The 18,990-nt window shown below is 35.4% G+C and overlaps 2 protein-coding genes across 2 annotated transcripts in view; both read right to left on the bottom strand.

The window, feature by feature from the left end:
- Positions 1–1,830: 1,830 nt before the first annotated feature.
- On the bottom strand, positions 1,831–17,564 carry LOC145803459 (uncharacterized). Its single transcript, XM_082896732.1, has 7 exons — positions 17,466–17,564; positions 16,640–17,019; positions 13,552–13,697; positions 13,401–13,466; positions 5,771–5,840; positions 5,443–5,662; positions 1,831–2,200 (listed from the first exon to the last, which is right to left on the bottom strand). The coding sequence occupies exons 1-7, from the start codon at positions 17,562–17,564 to the stop codon at positions 2,015–2,017; spliced, it is 1,167 nt and encodes a 388-aa protein (XP_082752858.1). The 3' UTR covers positions 1,831–2,014.
- Positions 13,614–18,990, bottom strand: part of LOC145788749 (rRNA biogenesis protein RRP5-like) — a 28,104-nt gene continuing 22,727 nt past the window's right edge. The window contains exon 6 of the mRNA XM_082898221.1: positions 13,614–13,697. The gene's annotated coding sequence lies outside the window, so the exon portion shown is untranslated. The remainder of the gene's footprint in view (positions 13,698–18,990) is intronic.

The raw sequence follows: 18,990 nt of genomic DNA, 5'->3' as shown, positions 1-18,990 counted from the left end.
AGTTAATGTGGTTCAGTCAATCTTGGCCTACGTCCACACATACAAAGCCCTATGGGCTACATCTTTTATTCACACTAGTTAATCCTCTTGATTACATGGTACACCATATATATAGTGGGAGATACAATCAAATCCCTTCAATTATGGATCTTCATATATTCTGATATCTTTAACACTATAATATTATCTCAAACTTAACTAGTCCCAAATATACTAGAGAGGTTATCTTCCTAATATTAGGTATGGACTGTATCACTTTACATGTAGTTCCACACCCTCCTTGTTTTGTCTTATTTCAATGCTTTGAAACCATGAGGTGTGAATGGGGAGGGAAGAGATAGGGCAAGGTCGCTAGAATTTTTTTATTTTTAGAACCGAAAAACAAAGGCATAAACCATAATCGTTCAAATTGTGGTATATGATCTCTTTTGAATAAGTTTGATCTGAGTGCCTACCTGTGTTATGCACTAACAAACGAAAAGCATAATACAAATTAGAATAATTACAAGTCTGCCAAGATAATATATTTTTTTTTTTTGATAACTCAGCATCTGGCCCACTAGACCGACTACTCCGGAAGACCAATCCCACATCCACTAGTGGGGGGTCGGGCAAAGTCCCATATGAACTGGTCTCGAGAAATTGTTTGCACTTAGTAGATTTTGAAGGGAGCACACCCCAGGCTCAGGTCTTGACCACTAGGCCAACCCCTTGGGGTTAGTCTGCCAAGATACTTGTATTCTATTTTTAACTGTAAACATAACAAAAGAGTAAGGGTTGAATTCAAGAAGCCTCAAAATGCTTCAAATGAAAGAGAAATTAGACCTATGGTTTAGTTTTGATATTGTCTATGATGCTTTTGTTGGTTGTGTTTTACAGTGATATATGTTTGATATTTCACAATACAAAATTAGTGAGTGGCTAGCAAATGATAAACTTGTACTTCGAATTGTCAATATCCTTTGGTGTTAGGTATTGGATAGCTTAATGAAATATGAGAATGTAACATGATTTTGTCATTAGTATTTGATGAATAATTCATTACAAAAGGAGTACAAGTGTTTTAGAAGTTTTACATTTTTCCTGCTGTAATGATTGAGATTAAAAAGCTCCAAAATAAGTCTTTGATATTTGTTTTATGATTAAATGTTCATTATCTAAATTATTTTGGAGTTAGAAAGGGTTTTGGATGAGTTTGAGATGCTTAACACGTGAAAATCTTAAAAACATTGAAGGTCTTGAGTCGACCTCAAATAAATGAGTCGACCTTGAACTCCAATTGTCGTGCAGACAAAAGGATTAGTCAACTCCTTGACAAAATAAATCGAATCCCTTAAGAAAAGTTCTGAGAGCTTCAGATTTCACCTAGATTCAAAATAAGTTGACTCCTTCGCAAAATTTAAATTCTAAAATATGCAACAGCTACTTCGTTTCAACTGCTAGAGACGCATTTACTGCACTGGAACGACCAAAATGAGATGAAGGGCAATAAAAACAAGATTTTTACATGTCTACAAACATGGGATGAAGGATTAAATGTAATACCCATCAAGATCTTTCAAGTTTTGAGCTTCAACTTCCATATTCTTTTGCATTTGAGCTTTGTTGTTTAAATTCAACGCCTTAAGAGTTTATTGTTCTAAAACCTTGTGTTACTTCTTTTCCACATCATTCGTAAAAGGGTTTTTAAACTATTGGTATTAATGGAGTGTTTGTGGGAAACACTTGGACAAAATCTTGTTCTGTAAGGCTATAGATTTCAAACTTCAATAATATATCTCAGGATTATTGTATTGTCTTGCTAATAACATTTCCAAGTACGGGACCTCCTAAATTGGGGGCCTACAAATTTCAAATTGCAAGAACATGAATTGTGCTATGATCATCCAGGCACTACAGAAAATTGTGTTTGGTAATGGCATATAGAACAAATGCTTTTAAAGTGATTAAAGCAGATGCAACTGCAGTTATTGAAAATTTCTGATTTCCCTAGAAACTGTACATAAAAGTCTATTTAGAAGCCACAAATCCATTTATTAGTTTGTCGTAGCACACAAATAACAAACCCCAGATAACAGAAGATTATCAGATCAAAGGACCTTCCCAAGTATTCATCTTCTACATACAGTATGGTCTCAGTTATCTCAGGTTCTGCAGTCACAACAGGCTTCATATCATCGTCACCAATAGACCGCGTAACCTGTAAAAAATATGTGATTAATAAACTTCAAATTCAACCACAAATTATTGATTATTGCTTTCACATCATGTTGAATACTGGAAGCACGGGCAAAGAGTGGGGCCGGGCAGGGACCATGTGTTCCTGTTTACCCACCCTCTTCTTGTTTCTTTATTTTTTAAATCTAGTTTACAGAAACCTCATTAAATAGAAACCAACCTTTTGTTTCTAATTCATTATTTAGAATTTAAAAAATAAAATAAATAAAATATCAGCTATTAGCTCAGTGCTATCTCTTAATACCCAAAAAGATAAGGTGCAAGGTTCAGGCCCTCCCAAGACATGAAGGAAAAATAAAAATAAAGGAATATATAACTTTAACGAATTAAAGAAAAAATGTTTGCCTACTGTAGGTGTGCTTTGTTGGTGGACATGCTAGCAAGTTTGGTTGAGAACTATGAATCTTCCTATACTCAACCTTGTATTTAATTTTAGCTACACCACACAGAGAACCAAAATCAATGTTTTAGGGTAAATCATATTAATATATATACATACATACATATATATACACATATGTAGGTTTAGAGAAAAGAAACAGTTAGGGAATGAGTTAGACTTCATTCCCTTTTATATTGATAATTCTGATCAATTTCCTATTCTATCAATTTCCTATTCTAACAACATATATATTTTTAGGGTAAATTACAGTAAACCCCCCTCAACTATGACCCATTGTCAAGTTAAAAATCAATGTTTAAAAATTCAACACTCAACCCGCTTATAGTTTTGTTTTGTAACTCTAAACCTCTTCTGTCATCACACCTCTTCTGTCATCACACCGGTAGTCATTTGGCATAAATGTATCATACTGTAATTAAAAATTTATGACTAAAAAAGCCTTATTATATATACATACATCGTGTATATATACACAACCAGCAACTCTACATGGCTAGAAATGCCAAGCCATAACCAGAAACTCTCATGGCTAATACCAACTAGACGACCCTTATTAGCCAAGCCATTATGATTTTATAAAAAAGTTCCACAACAAAAGAATTGAGGGTTTTGATGGTGATACGTTGATTAGGTGGGGGGATTTTAGTGGACATATGTTGAATTAATATAGGGCTTTTAGTGTATTGGGGTGTTTGATCAGTGGGAGGGAGGCTGTGGGGAAGGGGTTTCGGCTTGGTGGGAATCGAAAGGGGAGGTGGTGAGTGGTGGGGGAAATAAGGTGGTGGTGCAGAGATGGGAGGAGGGAGGAACAATGAAGGAGATGCCATTGGTTAAAGAAAGAAAAAAAAAGGAGTTGGTGTAGGCTGGAAGAGGGGTTGCATGTGGCAAGTGAGATGAAGAGAGGTGGGCCATTGTCTTCAACCACCGTTGTTGCCATTGCCATTGCCATTGCCGTAAGCTATTGTAGCCATTGCCAACCCCTCGTCTCTCTCTCTCTCTCTCTCTCTCTCTCTCTCTTCAATGAGTTCAAAACCCCAAGCCCTTAAACAACACCCCCATCTCCATTGCCACCCCCAAACTTCACTCCCTTTGTTGATCATTAGGTCCTGCAAAAATATGGGATTGTTGTGATGATTCACAGTGGCTGACTTTACTCCCTTTGTCAAATGAATTTGTTGTGTTTGTTAATCGGAATTGTGGAGACACTGTGGAATTAAGGGTTTGGGATTGAATTGATTTGAATAGGGTTTGGAAGAAATTAGGTAGTGGTTGAAGAAGATAATGGTAGTCTGGTAGCAATACAATTGAAGGGTAAAAGGGTAACTTAATAATTTCTGTTAACAGTGTTAATGACTTTTGCAATTCATATACTTCAAGGGGGGTAAGTGTTGCCTTTAAAACATTAAGGGGGCAACTCAAAAATAGGTCATGTTTAATGTAATTTACCCTATTTTTTTACTGTACTGTTGTGAGCTGATTGTAAAGTGTAATGTATATACCTGAAAGTTGTACCTGTACTATTTCTTTTGTGTAATGTAATGGGATTTGAGTAGGGAGGAAACAGAGTTCGGTGTGTGCTACTTTTATACACTAGGATTATAAACACACACAATACGAAGCAAGTCTGGTTATTGAAATCTAAATCATTTGCTTTGCTATTCGTTTCCATTTTTGTTGTTGAACCCTTGAACACTAAATTAGGCTTTAAAACATACATCAATCACCCTACTCTTTTGAATCAGTCCACATCTAATATGAACTTTTTTTTTTGGGTGAATAATCTAATATGAACTTACAATAGAAGATCTCACTATTTTAACTTAATAATCTTAACTAGCCTTAAACCCTTAACCATCATGCCTTAGATTTCTAATATGAAATTGGGGTGGGGTGTGACAACCTGCCACTGATTTGCCCCAAAAATCCTAACCTCAAGGAGCAACCACTCCTATTCACCAGTCTCTAGACCTCCAAAAGCCTATGCGCCCTCTGAGAGGTTGAGACTGCCCAAAAGACCTCTCTTCAGGAATTAAGAAGCTTCTTTTGAGCCAACAAAGGAACTTCAAATCCCAACATCAGGGATCTTTGCAGAGATCTACCCTTTTTCGCGACCCACATCTTCTTGCGATCAACCTCGTCAACAACCACATCGAATGCTTTCAGCCCAACTTGCATAATGTTCCTCTTCATGGTGACAACTGATGAACCCTCCATACAACTACCAGCCGATGCAGGACACAAGGAGCCTCCTCGCTACGCTCAGAAGTTGGAGTAGGATGCGAGGACCAACTCCTTACCTTTTATATTTTCTCTCATGTTTTAGTGATCATAAGTATTTTTGGTAATCATAATGCTCAAGATATCCCTAGATATGGGTTGTAGTGGTGGTCCATGTGTCTTAACACTTGGTGCAAAAAGAATTTGACGAAACAAATAAGTTTATATTATATACTTCCTCACAATAGACAACCATATTAGAAGACAATAGTCTACACATTTTTCTAGAATATCGTTAAGCAAAGGATAAGAAGAAAACCTGGAGAGCAGCAGGCCCAACCCTCCACGTGTCAACTTGCCATTTGACCTGTCCCCCTTCACTGATAATATGTTCTCTCTCCTCGGGACAACTTGCAACATGATCCTACAGCATCAAGTTGAATTAGTTGGAGAACAATTTAACCCATTTGGGTAAGCAAAGGAGACAATTTTTAATAAAATAAGTTTAAAAAGGTCCATGTTTTATTCTAATAGAATGTTTCAACTACACAGTCATTTAGTTGATAAATCAAGTCTGATCTCACCTTACTTAGAGCATAAGCATTGCCAGCTCGGCATAGCATTGAACTGCAATCGCCAGCATTAGCAACAAAAAGCTTGTTTCTGACTATAAGAGCCACAATGGCTGTGCAACCAGGATGCCAGTCTTTCTGAATAACTCCCTTAGATTTACGATGGGAATCCAATTCATTCCTGAATGCAACATCTGTCTTGACAAATGCTTCTAGTAATGCATCGGACGGACTGCATTGTTATCAAATACAAAATAAAAATATGTACTTCTTATTAAATAGATTCATATAAAGATTATAGAATGTAAAGAGCCCACAAGAATAATAGAATGGAAGAAACCTTTTTATGGAACCAAGACTTTGCAAAAATCCTGGTAGAGCTCGAGCAGAAAACTCAGCAGCTACTGCACCTGCATTTGATCTTGCCATTTTTATTGTAATCTAGAGCAACTAATGCACGACACATAGGCTATGTTTGGAAACAACCAAAAAGAATTATTAAAAAAAAAGAAAAAAACAAGGAATTCTTCAAGAATTTAAACATTTATTTCTTAAAACTAATTTCCAAAACAATTCCATTTTGTAATAGTTGGGCTTTGTAATGCTCATTATGTCATTCTGGTTTCATTAAGAAACACTTCAAGTGATGCCCAAGCAATTGTTTATTAATTAATATTGTGATCAGCCACATGAGCTTTAGTTCTCATTAAAATCCACTGTTGCTTGAGTTCGGTACCAAATACACCAATAGGATGAAAATAAGTAGCTCTTAATTTATGACGCACCTCGATGACCATCAAAGATTCCAAACACATGGATATCCTTCTCACCGCACATTGGGGCATAAGAAAGTGAGTGTCCTCCATTGTCTCCCTTCTCCCACAAGTACCGAAGGATCCCCAAGACAACACTGGATGGTATCACTACAAGAAAAGTGGGCTTATGAGACGGAACTTTTTGCGGCGACACAACTTGCCGTCTCAAAAAATGTGACTTTTTGAGACGACACAACTTGCCGTCGCAACAAATGTGACTTTTTGCGACGGCACTACTTGCCGTCTCAAAAAATGTGACTTTTTGAGACGGCACAACTTCCCGTCTAAAAAAATGTGACTTTTTTAGATGGCACAACTTGCCGTCGCAAAAAAAAGAGTATTTCTGACGATAGAAATTGCTGTCGCAAAAAAAAAAAAGGTACCAGCTGCAGTCGCAAAAAAAAAAAAAAAAAACGGAAGAGTTTTTTGCGATTGTAATACGTACCGTTGCAAAAAAAATTAAAAATTAAAAAAAATATATATATATATATATATTGTGGCTTTGAGACGGCTTCATATATATATAGTCATAAAATGGTTTAAATAAATGCAACGGTATTTTTCTGTTACAAAAAAAAATAAAAAAATAAAAACGACGTCGTCTTACTCTTTTGAACATTTCTCTTTTCACCCATTTTTTCATCTTTCCATCTCTCTGTCTCTCTTCTCTTTCTCTCTCTCACTCATCTCTGTCTGTCTGTCTCTCTTTCTCTGTCTCTGTCTCTTTTATCTCTCTCTCTCTCTCTCTCTCTCTCTCACTCATCACTCTTCTTTCTCTGTCTGTCTCTCTCTCTCTCTCTCTCTCTCTCACTCATCACTCTTCTCTGTCTGTCTGTCTCTTTCTCTGTGTCTCTCGTCCATCTTTCTTCTCTCTCTATCTCTCTTCTCTCTCTGTCTCTCTTTTCTCTCTTCTCTTATTCTTTATCTCTCTCGCTCATCTCTCTCTGTCTCTCTCTCTCGTTTATCTCTTTTCGCTCTTTCTCTCTCTCTCTGTCTATATCTTTTCATCCATTTTTTCATCTTCATCACTCTTCTCTCTCTGTCCGTTTGTCTATCTGACTCTCTCTCTGTGTCTCACTCATCTATCTCTTCTCTCATCTCTTTTCTCTCTCTGTCTCTTTCGCTCATCTCTCTTCTCTCTGTCTCTCTCGTTCATCTCTCTTCTCTTTATGTCTCTCGCTCATCTCTCCTCTCTATCTTTCTCTGTCTCTCTCATCCATCTCTCTTTTCTCTATGTCTCTTTTCTGTCTCTCACTCTCTATCTCTTTCTCTTTCTCTCTCTCCCACTGTGTTTGCGTTGCTCACAGCACTCCCGTCTTCTCTATTTACTGAGCTCCCTCTCGATTTATCGATCCACTACAAGAAAATGCACTTTTAACGACCACTTTGTCTCTCTCTCGCTCATCACTCTGTCTCTCTCTCTCTCTCTCCTCTCTCTTCTCTATCTGTCTCTCACTCATTTCTCTCTCTCACCACCCATCTCCTCTACCACCTTCACCACTACTGCAAACGCCATTCCACCACCACCACTACTTCCACTGTCGCCACTTCACCTCTACGACTACCATTACTACTACTATCGCCACCACTCCACTACCTAGATAAGAGAAATAAGCTACCTAGATAACAAAGCAAAAGACTAGTCTATACATACTATCTAGCATTGAAATGTTATCCCCGAATCTAACAATAAAAAGTACATGCATACCCTTCTTGTTATTACATTGCCACGAAATGAAATTTGTGAGATAAAGTGAATTAAGGCATTCATGAATGATCAAGATGACCAATCATTCTATTTGCTTTTTGACAAGTACGACATGAAAATAGTCAGCCCAAGAAAATAGTGTTTAATCCATTATTAGACACTCTAAGAAGTATGGACATGGACAAGAGACACGATAGAGACATGACATGGACACGCTAGCACAACAAATTTCAAAAAATGCAAGATGCAACATATGAAGGACACCTGCAAAATAAATAGTTTTATATATTTATTATATGTCATGTATATGAATACTTTAATTAATACCAAATCAAACCAAACCAAACCAAACCAAGCCAAGCCTTAAGTCTCATCAAATAGGGTCAGCTACATGAATCCTTTTTCTCCACTCGAGTCTATCAAAAGCCATTTGGTTAGTCAAATTAAGGAGATTCATATCTCTATTTACTACACTAGCCCACGTCAATTTAGGTTTTCCCCTTCCCCTAACACTTCCCTCTACCGTTACTATATTGCATCTTTTCACTACTGCCTCTGTTAGTCTTCATTGTATATGACCACACCATCTTAATCTATTATCTCTCAGCTTATCTTCTATCGGTATAAACTCCTACCCACTCACGAATATACTCATTCCTAACTCTGTCTTTTCTAGTCTTGCCACACATCTACCTTGGCATCCTCATCTCATCAACACTCATCTTATCTATATGTTGTTTCTTAGTTGCCCAACATTCCATCCCATACAATATCGCTATTCTAGTAGTCATTCTATAGAACCTTCCTTTTAATCTAGTGGGTACTCGTTTATCACACAGTACCCCATACGCATTCCTCCACTTAAGCCACCCTGTCTTAATTGTATGAACCACATCTTCTCCAACTTCCCTAGTTGTTGTGATAATCGATCATAAATAATAAAAATGTTCACACTTAGGTAGTTCTTGGTTCTCAATATACACTTCTCCTCTATTTCCATCGTTACTATTACTAAAATTATACTCCATGTACTCTGTCTTATTTCTGCTTATCCTAAATCCTTTAGATTCAAATGCTTCTCTCCAAGTCTTCAACTTAGTGTTAACTCCTCTACTCTCATCCACTAACACGATATCATCTGCAAAAAAATATATACCATGGCACATCATCTTGAATATTTCTCGTCAACTCATCCATGACTAAAGCAAAAAGATAAGGATTTAAGGTTGATCCTTGGTGTAACCCCACAGTAATTGGAAATTCACTTGTCTCTCCAACCGACAATCTAATAGTGGTCACCACACCTTCATACATATCCCTAATCACATCAATATAACATTTTGTCACTCTTTTCTTCTCTAACACCCACTAGATTATATCCCGAGAGACTCTATTATATGCTTTTTCAAGATCAAAAAACATATAAATGTATCTTTTCTTTGCTCTATACTTTTCTATTACTCTCCTTGAAAAATAGATCACTTCCATTATTGACCTATCGAGCATAAATCCAAATTAATTATCTGACATCTCTATTATATCTCGCAATCAACGTTCCATTACTCTCTCCCACACTTTCATTATATGACACGTCAGCTTGATTCCACTATAGTTGTTACAATTCTAGACATCTCCTTTATTCTTATAAATTGGCACTAAAATACTCTTCCACCACTTCATTTTCCTAGTCAACAAAATTTTGCTAAATAACCTATTCAACCAAGCAACCCTTTTCTTACCCAAACATTTCCAAGCTTCAACATGGATATCATTGGGTCCTAAAGCCTTATTCAATTTCATCTTCTTAAGTGCAATCTCCACTTCAAAGGCCCTAAAGCCTTAGTTTTGATTTTCCTTATTACTGGTTACTTCCTCCCCTTTTGACCTTTCTCCATGTTCTTCATTTAACAACTTATTAAAATAGCTCTTCAACCTCTTTTTAATCTCTTTATCCTTTACCAACACCTTAGAGTCCTCACTTCTGATGCACTTAACCTGATTAAAATCTCTTATTTTCTTTTTTCTTATCTTAGTAAGTTTGTATATTCTTTTCTCTTCCTCCTTTCCATAGAGTTGGATCTCTTTCCTTTCGACTCTCCAAGGACTTCCCTTGAGATTCTCCTCATAAAATTGGCTATTGAGTTCCACATAATGTTAGCATCTTCTTCCAAGTCCCAAATACCTTCATCGTCCATTCTATTCTTAAATATTTCTAGTTTATCCCCTTTTAGGACCCACCATCTCATCCTACAGCGCCCAATATTCTTCCTAGCTTGGTGTTTCCCTTTAAAGCATAAATCTGGTACCAAAAATCCTATGTTGAGACGTTAGGCTCTCTCTAGGAATCAACTTACAGTTGTTGCATTTTAAGTGGTCCACTTTTCTTACTAGAAAAAGTAATCTATTTGGCTCCTAATTGACGCACTCTTAAAGGCTCTCTTCTTATACATAGTATTGGCTACCACTAGGTCAGAAGCCAATGCAAACACTAAAATATTCTCTCTGGTCTTATTATTTCACCAAAACCATACCCACCATGCACCCTCTCATAACCTAATTTATCTATTCCTGCATGGCTGTTCAAATATTCACCTATAACAAGGTTCTCTCATACGGGTATTTTCTGTAATACCTCATCCATTTGGTCCAAAAAATCTCTCTTAGTCTGATCATCTAATCATCTCTCTTAGTCTAATCATCTAATCATACTTAGAGGGCGTAAGCACTAATAACGTTTACTATATTTTGTCCAATAACTAATTTAACTAACAAAATCCTATCACCTTTCCTAAGTGATGGACACACGTGTCCCCCGAGTGTCCAAAATGTGTCCGGATCTAAAAAAATATTGACATATTTGGACATGCATCTAACATGAAGAAATGTCCAACATGTATCATTGGATCTGTCATCAACTTCTCAAGAATGTTAACTGACAAGGTACTAGCTACTAAAGACTGCAATTTCTGCCAACAATTAGTAGAGCAAACTCAATAAACCTTTTGGAGCTACCAGAGTCCACAAGCACAGGTGCAGGCTATATATTTCAGTATCAAAGCATAGTTCTACGATCACTAACTTGTCATCAACATATAGCATTTCAAAAAACTTCTTGTCCGTCTCGTAAAACATCATCAGGTACAAAGGATAAAACAGCATTTTGATTTGCTATAATTCAAAGTGGCAGAGAGCATAGAAAAATCATTAATTTTATGTCAAACTCCTACTTTATTGTCACACCGAAACTATATACATCTGACTTTTCATTATGTATCTCCTTTCTCAATATTTCAGGTGCCATATATGAGTGTGCCGACCATATTCTTTTTATGGAAACCACCAGTTGGCTTTCCAGATGATCCCCAGTTCTCCTCTGCTAAACCAAAGTCTGCCAGATGTGGACGAAGGTTTTCGTCAAGCTGCCAACAAATAAAAAAATAGAGGCAGCAGCAGCATATTATTCAACCACTTGAATAGGAAACACAATCTTACCCACAAAAAGATCAGAAACAAAACAAAACAAAACAAATTAGAAAATGGTGATGACGTTTACAAGAATATTTGCTGGTTTTACATCCCTGTGTACAATCCCAAGTTTATGTAGATGTTGCAGAGATACGTTCATAAAACAGAGAATCAAAGCAAAGGAATAAACATACAGCAATAAGCTTATCCAATGCCAGTAATCAGCAATCAATCTTTTCCTATGGGACCACATTACATCAAACCCCTCTTGTCGAAGAAAACCCATCTCGAGTTTGAAGAGATGTTTACGTTTCAAAAAATTGCTCCGAAGTTTCTCCTTCCTATGTACTCTCGGATTTAGCTTAGTTTGGTACTTTGGTTAGAAAAAATTTCAAGTGATATAACTCAAATGGAGAACTTTACTACATTCAGCCCAAACTCCCAAACAAGTAAACTGGTTTCTCACAGGAATTCCATCAAAACACATATGTGGCACCAAGCAAAGAGTAAACAAATTAAGTAATTGGGCACGGATGAAATCCTCATCATCATCATCATCAGCAGCAGCAGTAGAGAAGAAAGAGAGAAGGCAACATCAATGACAGAGGAAAGATCCAACAACAGTTAGGGAGAAGAGAAAACAACAGCTACAGTAGAGAACAGACAGATCAGCAGTAGTAGGAGTAGTAGCAGACGCGGGGAAGTAGATAATAGATTCAAAGAAGAAGCAGTATAAAGTCATCAACTAAAGATCCAATACATCGCATGGACCAATAAAAAAAAAGCCGATGTCAGGCAAACTAAGAAATATGAAAATATTTTGATTTGAAAAAACAAACAAAAGATGTAGAAACTGATCCAAACATACCAACCTGATAACAACAAAACAAGATGTCACTAAGACTAAAAATGTGACCATTGCAATGTCTCAAATAGGCCCTACCCTAAAATCAAGTCAATTTCAACAAATTTTTTCTAATTTTCTTATTTTACTCTTTCTAGTCCCTCATATGGATTACATCGGAACTATTAGACAATGGGCAAATAAGAAAAAAGCATAGCATCCCAGACCTTCGTCAAGGAAAACTCTGTGCGCGTGTGTGTGTGAGAGAGAGAGAGAGAGAGAGAGTCAAAAACCATAATAGCATTAATTTATTAAGTTCAACTCTCTCCCTGCAATGTTGGGCCGTTGGGACATGGGGAAGTGGGCTTAAATACAAGTACTTACAAAAGAAAGCAACTCCAAAATCATTATTTGTGCAGGTCTTTTTTCATTTTAAGTTGAGTGTTGATTTCCATTAAAACCTGTTGAAACCAACACCTATTCCACAATCAACAAAGAACTCAACCATTGTTGCTGGCTCAACAGTTTTCCTTTTTTATTTATTTCCCCTGTATGGTGTGTTTATCTCACAATTTTTAAAACTCATTTACAAATAGATATATATAATTATACAAATATCAATCCTGTGGCCTACCAGGCTACAATGTACAGCATTCATTGAACTCAGATCTAAAAACCAAATTGATAAATATGTTTCCAGAGGATATACTGGCCACTAAATTGTTCGCCCTAATTTAACTGTCATGTTTAAAGAAATAATAATAATCATAAAAATAACACGAAATTGATCCTAAGCACAAAAACTGGCTTTCATAATCCTGCAGGCCTATTGGATATAGACATTCACTGAAATTCATATAAACATAAACAAAATTTTTCCAGTTGTTTAGACCAGCCAGTATCATTATTATGTCACAATAAAAAGGCTTATTTGAACAAGCATAAAACAAACTGAAAATATAAGAAAGAGTGTACATATTGAAACATAAAACATAAATAATAATAATAATAATAATAATAATAATAATAATAATAATAAAAGCAAAAGCAAAAGAAAAATTAAAACTAAGGAAAACAATTTAACGAGAAAACAAGATGTGTCCTTGATACAAGTATTGAAAAGAAAGAAACTGAGTACCAAGAACCAATAGTTGATCAAACTCATATCCTGGCTTCAAGACAGATTTCATCAAACCCACAAGCCCTGTGCAGCAGTGCCTTGAAAGTCAGTAAACAATGAAAGAACGCAGCCTTAAACAACCCTTTCTTCTTGAAGACAGAAAATATACCTTGGTGATCTGACAAATGTTCTGCACAAATTGTACCCTTGGTGTAACCTTTTGCATTGACACGTACTATTGCTGCATGAGGGGTTACTCGCTCAACCACTCCAGAAACAATAGTGCCCAACTTGGCCACATCATCATCAGTAACCCTGCCAGTAGAAAATCTCAGTTGAGATTAGTACACTGTTCAATGTGAAAAATGCAATTCAGGAATTGACATATATTTCCATTACCATACATGACTGTAGATTATGAGTATCAACATTTTATGTAACAGACAAGGAACAAGATTTCATTTTGTTTCAATGAAAATGACCGAAACATTTCAGTTTTCCAAGAAACCAACACAACACTGGTTGAAAACCAAAATTCTAGTGTTTCCACCAAAACACATTGAAACTCACCAAAACACTACGAAATACACAGGAACAATTTGTTAGAGACCCATTAGGAGTCCCTAGCCAAAATTGTTTGTGTTTTTCCATTTTGTAAAGAAAAAGAAACAAGAAGTTTCGAAGCAAACAAAACATGTCAAATGTGATAAAAGAAATATGAGAAAGTAGAATAGAGAAATAGAGAGATAAAGAGAATAGAAACAGGACATGATAGAGCTATTTATTCTCTTCTACTGTATTCACATATATCTTCTTCTCCCCCTCTTCCCTAGTACTTTTAGTTTTTCTCTTAACAAAGACAATCCCCACTCCCCAACCCAACCATTTCATTTATCATTTGCAAAGAATCATAGACACAGATAAGGATGCAGACACAAGACATGCTCATTTTTAAAAAAATGGAGACACGGATATTGCGGGGAAAAAGCAATAAAATATTTTTCATATATTTTAATTTTCTATGTAGATTAATATTACATCTGGAAACAATCAAAATTAACAAAAACTAATACTAATTCAATATTGAAATAAATAAATAAATCACCTTTAAATTAACACTTGTCGTTTGTATCTTTTTTATGGATGATATATGAAGTATTCAAATCTAAGCAAAAAGAAATTAACATTCAACATCCAACATACATCAAAAGCACTAAAGCAAGGGAGAAAAAAAAATACTTCGCATGTCCCCAGAGTAGTGTTTTAAAAAGCTCTAGGTGTGAGGTGCAAGGCGAGGCACATGCCTCATCAAAGTGAGGCACAAGTCGTAGGCTATAAGTAAAATTATAATATAGGCAAGGTTTTCAACATAAGCAACTATTTCTAAAATTTCAAAAAACATAGAAATTTCAATATTCTAAAAATCATAAAAATAACATTCAACGTTCCGAAAATTTCTCAAAAATAACATTCAACCTTACTTTATCCAATACTACCTATCTTCCTTCATTAATTTATATTCACTTCTTTTTTAGATAAGAAACTCGCAACATATAGTACCTTAGTGGTTTTGATTTTAAACCGGGACCAAATTGCCTGATAGCTTCAATCATTGGCCCAAAGTTGTCCTAATTCACTACGTTGAAAGGAATGCCAAAGTCATATATCCATATTGCAATCCAAGGGCTTTTTCTCAATCCCTAAGGGTTTTTTAATATAAAAATTGAGGCTCAAAGCACGTGTTTATGTTTGTCGGCAGTGGCGGCGGGGGGTTTGGTTGTTGGTGCCGCTAAGTTTGATGTGGTTGGTTTGGTTGGAACGGAATCGACGAACGTTTCAAGAGGTTCATCATTGTGTGTCCTGGCTAGAGTCGTTTATTATTTGTTTGGTTGGAAAGGAGGACAGGTTCGGATTTGTTTGTTCTTTTTTGATTTTTTGGATGATGTTATTGCTTAGGTGTTAGTTTTTCACCCCATGCCAAGGCTCTTTTTGTATTCTTTTGCATCATCTTGATGCTCGCTCGATAAATTTAGTTTTTTTTTTTTTTGGATGCTCACTTGTTTGGATGGTTAAGTAGGTGAGAAATGATGAGAAAAGGATTCTCACCAAACTTATGTTTTGTTTCTCACCAAAAGCGGTGAGATTTGGTGAGAAAGGAATTGGTTTAATGAAACTTTTCTAAAATACCAAAATTACCCTTATGAAAAAAGAGGGATTTGGTGATAGCCCCCTCATTATCTAATTTGTCTTTCAAAGGGACAAGAATTATATAAGTACTTTCAAAACCCCTTAATATTTTAAAACTTGTTTCTTTTACTATATTACCCTCATATCTATCAGCTCTCCTATTAAGCCATCTTCACAGTGTATTTCAGAGTAAAATTTTACTCTGTATAAAAGTAAAATTTTACTCTGAATAAAAGTAAAATGTTACCCTCTGAAACTAAAAGTAAAATTTTACTCTGTATAAAAGTAAAATTTTACTCTGAAAAACTAGTAAAACGTTAGACTTTACACAAAAGTAAAATTTTACTCTGTATAAAAGTAAAATTTTACTCTGAAAAACGAGCAAATTGTGAGACTCTGAAGCTAAAGTAAAATTTTACTCTGTATAAAAGTAAAATTTTACTCTGAAAAACTAGTAAAATGTTAGACTCTACACAAAAGTAAAATTTTACTCTGTATAAAAGTAAAATTTTACTCTGAAAAACGAGTAAACTGTAAGATTCTGAAGCTAAAAGTAAAATGTTACTCTGCACAAAAGTAAAAAAGCGAAGGCAGTGTTTGTGGCGGCTGAAGTGTTTGGCAATGATCACCTCTTAACAGTAAAGTTTTACTGTCATTCTAACACCAGAGTAAAATTTTACTCTAATTCTTTCAAACAAAAAATAGAGCAATAGAACAAGAGTAAAATTTTACTCTCATTATCTGAAACAAAAAACAGAGCAATAGAACCAGAGTAAAATTTTACTCTGGTTCTGTCAAATGAAATTAGATCAAAAACAACAAAAATAAAAAAAAATAAAAAAACAAACAAACAAACAAACAAAAACAAAACAAATTAATCAACAAATCAACATATCTAATTGAGAAGAAAAACTTCTAAAACTCGATCAACAATCACAAATCTAAATGAAAAGAATACATGTGTTCAACAACACTCATACACACAAATATATATATATATATACATATATTCAAAACTCAAATCTGTGTTTAAAAAAATATGTATAACCAAACAACTCCACCAAACATGCCTCAATTTAGAGACGATCTGTTTCTCCTTGTAGACGATCTCCTTCGATTCCGGCACCGGAGGGCAATTTTCCGGCCCGTAGTTGATTTCGTTCCTGATGTTCTTGATGAGTTCATTGTAGAGATCGGTTTCGGCATTGTTGATCGCCGGAGTTTCGCATGATAATTGACCGGACTTGGCTAGGAGAGTGATGACGATGACGTTGCTATCATCGCCGAAGAAGAAGTTACCAAAATTGTCGAGAAACAGAGCTTCAGATCTGGAAGGAGGAGCACGTCGGCGGAGAACAAAGTCAGAAAGGAAAGAGGAAGGAGAGAGACAGAGAAGGTGAGGAGAGAGTGGGTGGAAAAGGTGGGAAAATTTAGTTGAGAGTATAATAGTCTAATAAAATATTTAAATAACAAATTTTGTTCTTTATACAAGACTTTATAATTATGAGGGGGTTTAGAAAGTATAATTTTTTTCTTAGTCCTTTTAACAATAAAAGGAAGGTAAAAGGGGTTTATAGCCAAATTTGCCTATGAAAAAACATAGCTTATTAATATGGAAGGTTATTTTAGTAAAATGAAACACAACACTTTCCTTTCTTTTTTCTTATTTACTCTATCCAAACAAGAGAGGTGAGAAACCACATTATCTTCTCTTTTATTCATCCAAATATAATGGTGAGCTACGTTACACGAACTCTCTGTTTTTTGAGAGGTACCCGTGTTGACATGACACAACACGGGTACGGGTGCTGAATATGACCGGGACACGGCTGTTTACAAACAGATATGATAGAGCCCTAATTGCAAAAGAGAAAGAAGAGAGAGCAAGGAGACAACCTGGTCGCCAACTTCAAAAGGGTGAAGACACTGATCTCTTCTTCTCTCTGTCGATCTCCTCTTCAACTTCCCCTTCGTCTTCAACGAGTCTCGTCTCATTTTCTTCTCTCTCTCTCTCTCTGTCGATCTCCTCTTCTCTCTCAATCGATTTATCTCCTCTTCTTTTCTCTCTCTCTCACTCTCTCTCTCTCTGATAATAAATAAATAAATAAATAAAACCCTAATAAAATCATCTATTTAATAGATAATAATGAATAAAATAGATCATTTATTTTTTTTTAAAAAAAAACTAATAAAATTATATATATATATATATAATAATAATAATAATAAAAAATCTATAAAATAAATCATAACCAAACCAAACCTTAAGTCCCATCAAATGGGGTCGACTACATGAATCCTTCTTCTCCACTCAACTCTATCCAAGGCCATTTCGTGAGTCAAACAAATCATCTATTTTTTATTTTTTATTTCTTTCAACATAATTTGTTATTTCTTATTTTGTTATAATGTTTTATTTATAATATATATAGATGTCAATTAAAGATAACATATATAGATAAATTAAAAATATTATTAAGAGAAATTATTAGGTGTGGTACTTTTGGTTTGGGAAGAAATTATAATAGAACCGTCATGTTATCAAAAAATTACATAAAATTTTATTAGAAAAATACAAAATATTTTTTTGCAAATCCATGTTTAACCGTATCCAGATACCCGTGTCTAATTTTTGGGTACTTTTTAGTCGTACCCGCGTATCCCTCATTTAGAGGTTTGTTGAGTCCGACCTCTAAATATATACCCGCACCCGACACTCGTACCCAAATCCATGAAATGTAGATGGTGAGAAACCATAATCATTTCTTTTCTCACCTCACAATCCAAACGGAGTGTTACTGTTCAAAGCATAAAAGAGCATTCTAAGGAAGGCGGCTCACAAAACAATGTTTGAGAAGATAACTGTCCACGTATGAAGCAATGTTATTTTCAGTCCATAATTCTTTTACAATGTGCAGGTTCCTATAAGATTGGATGCATATTACATGTATGAATAGTAGGCACATTTCCTATTCTAACGAGTTTTCCATGAGGAAAAAAAAAAGGGGGTAATTGCTAAGTAATACAAATATTAGTTCACACTCATGCAACCAAGTTACCTTACCAAAAGATAGTAGCCATTGAATTATTGACCAAGTAAATACAGTTTCTGCTGCCAACTAACTACACACGTAGGTATCCAGTTACAAAAATGCAAATCATGTCCTTCCATTCTAGGGTAGGACTGAAAAATATGAATGAGTTGTGCAGAAGCCATGGCGTTGGTCTCCCATACCCTTCTTGTTCACTCTCCACCCTCTTTATCTCTTTCTTTTTTTTCTTATTTAAACAACCTTCACACGAGTTACAACACCTAGGCACTGTTTCTGACATAAATTTTCAACCACTTTTCCTATGAAAAATATGTTTCATCATTCTAAACAAATCATATCTTCTTTCTTTTTCCTTTTTTTTTCAGTTA

This window comes from Camellia sinensis, chromosome 12, assembly GCF_055761805.1.
Source record: "Camellia sinensis isolate YWXY chromosome 12, ASM5576180v1, whole genome shotgun sequence".
Classification (NCBI taxonomy): domain Eukaryota; kingdom Viridiplantae; phylum Streptophyta; class Magnoliopsida; order Ericales; family Theaceae; genus Camellia; species Camellia sinensis.
This window is presented reverse-complemented; position numbering and strand designations above follow the sequence as displayed.

Coding starts and splice junctions, on each gene's coding strand:
- LOC145803459 (XM_082896732.1), bottom strand. CDS start 17,564: ATGAGACGAGACTCGTTGAAGACGAAGGGGAAGTTGAAGAGGAGATCG. Junction 17,020..17,465: donor CTTTTGAAGTTGGCGACCAG/GTTGTCTCCTTG, acceptor ATATTTTATTAG/ACTATTATACTCTCAACTAA. Junction 5,841..13,400: donor TGATCAACTATTGGTTCTTG/GTACTCAGTTTC, acceptor GATCAAATGCAG/GTGCAGTAGCTGCTGAGTTT.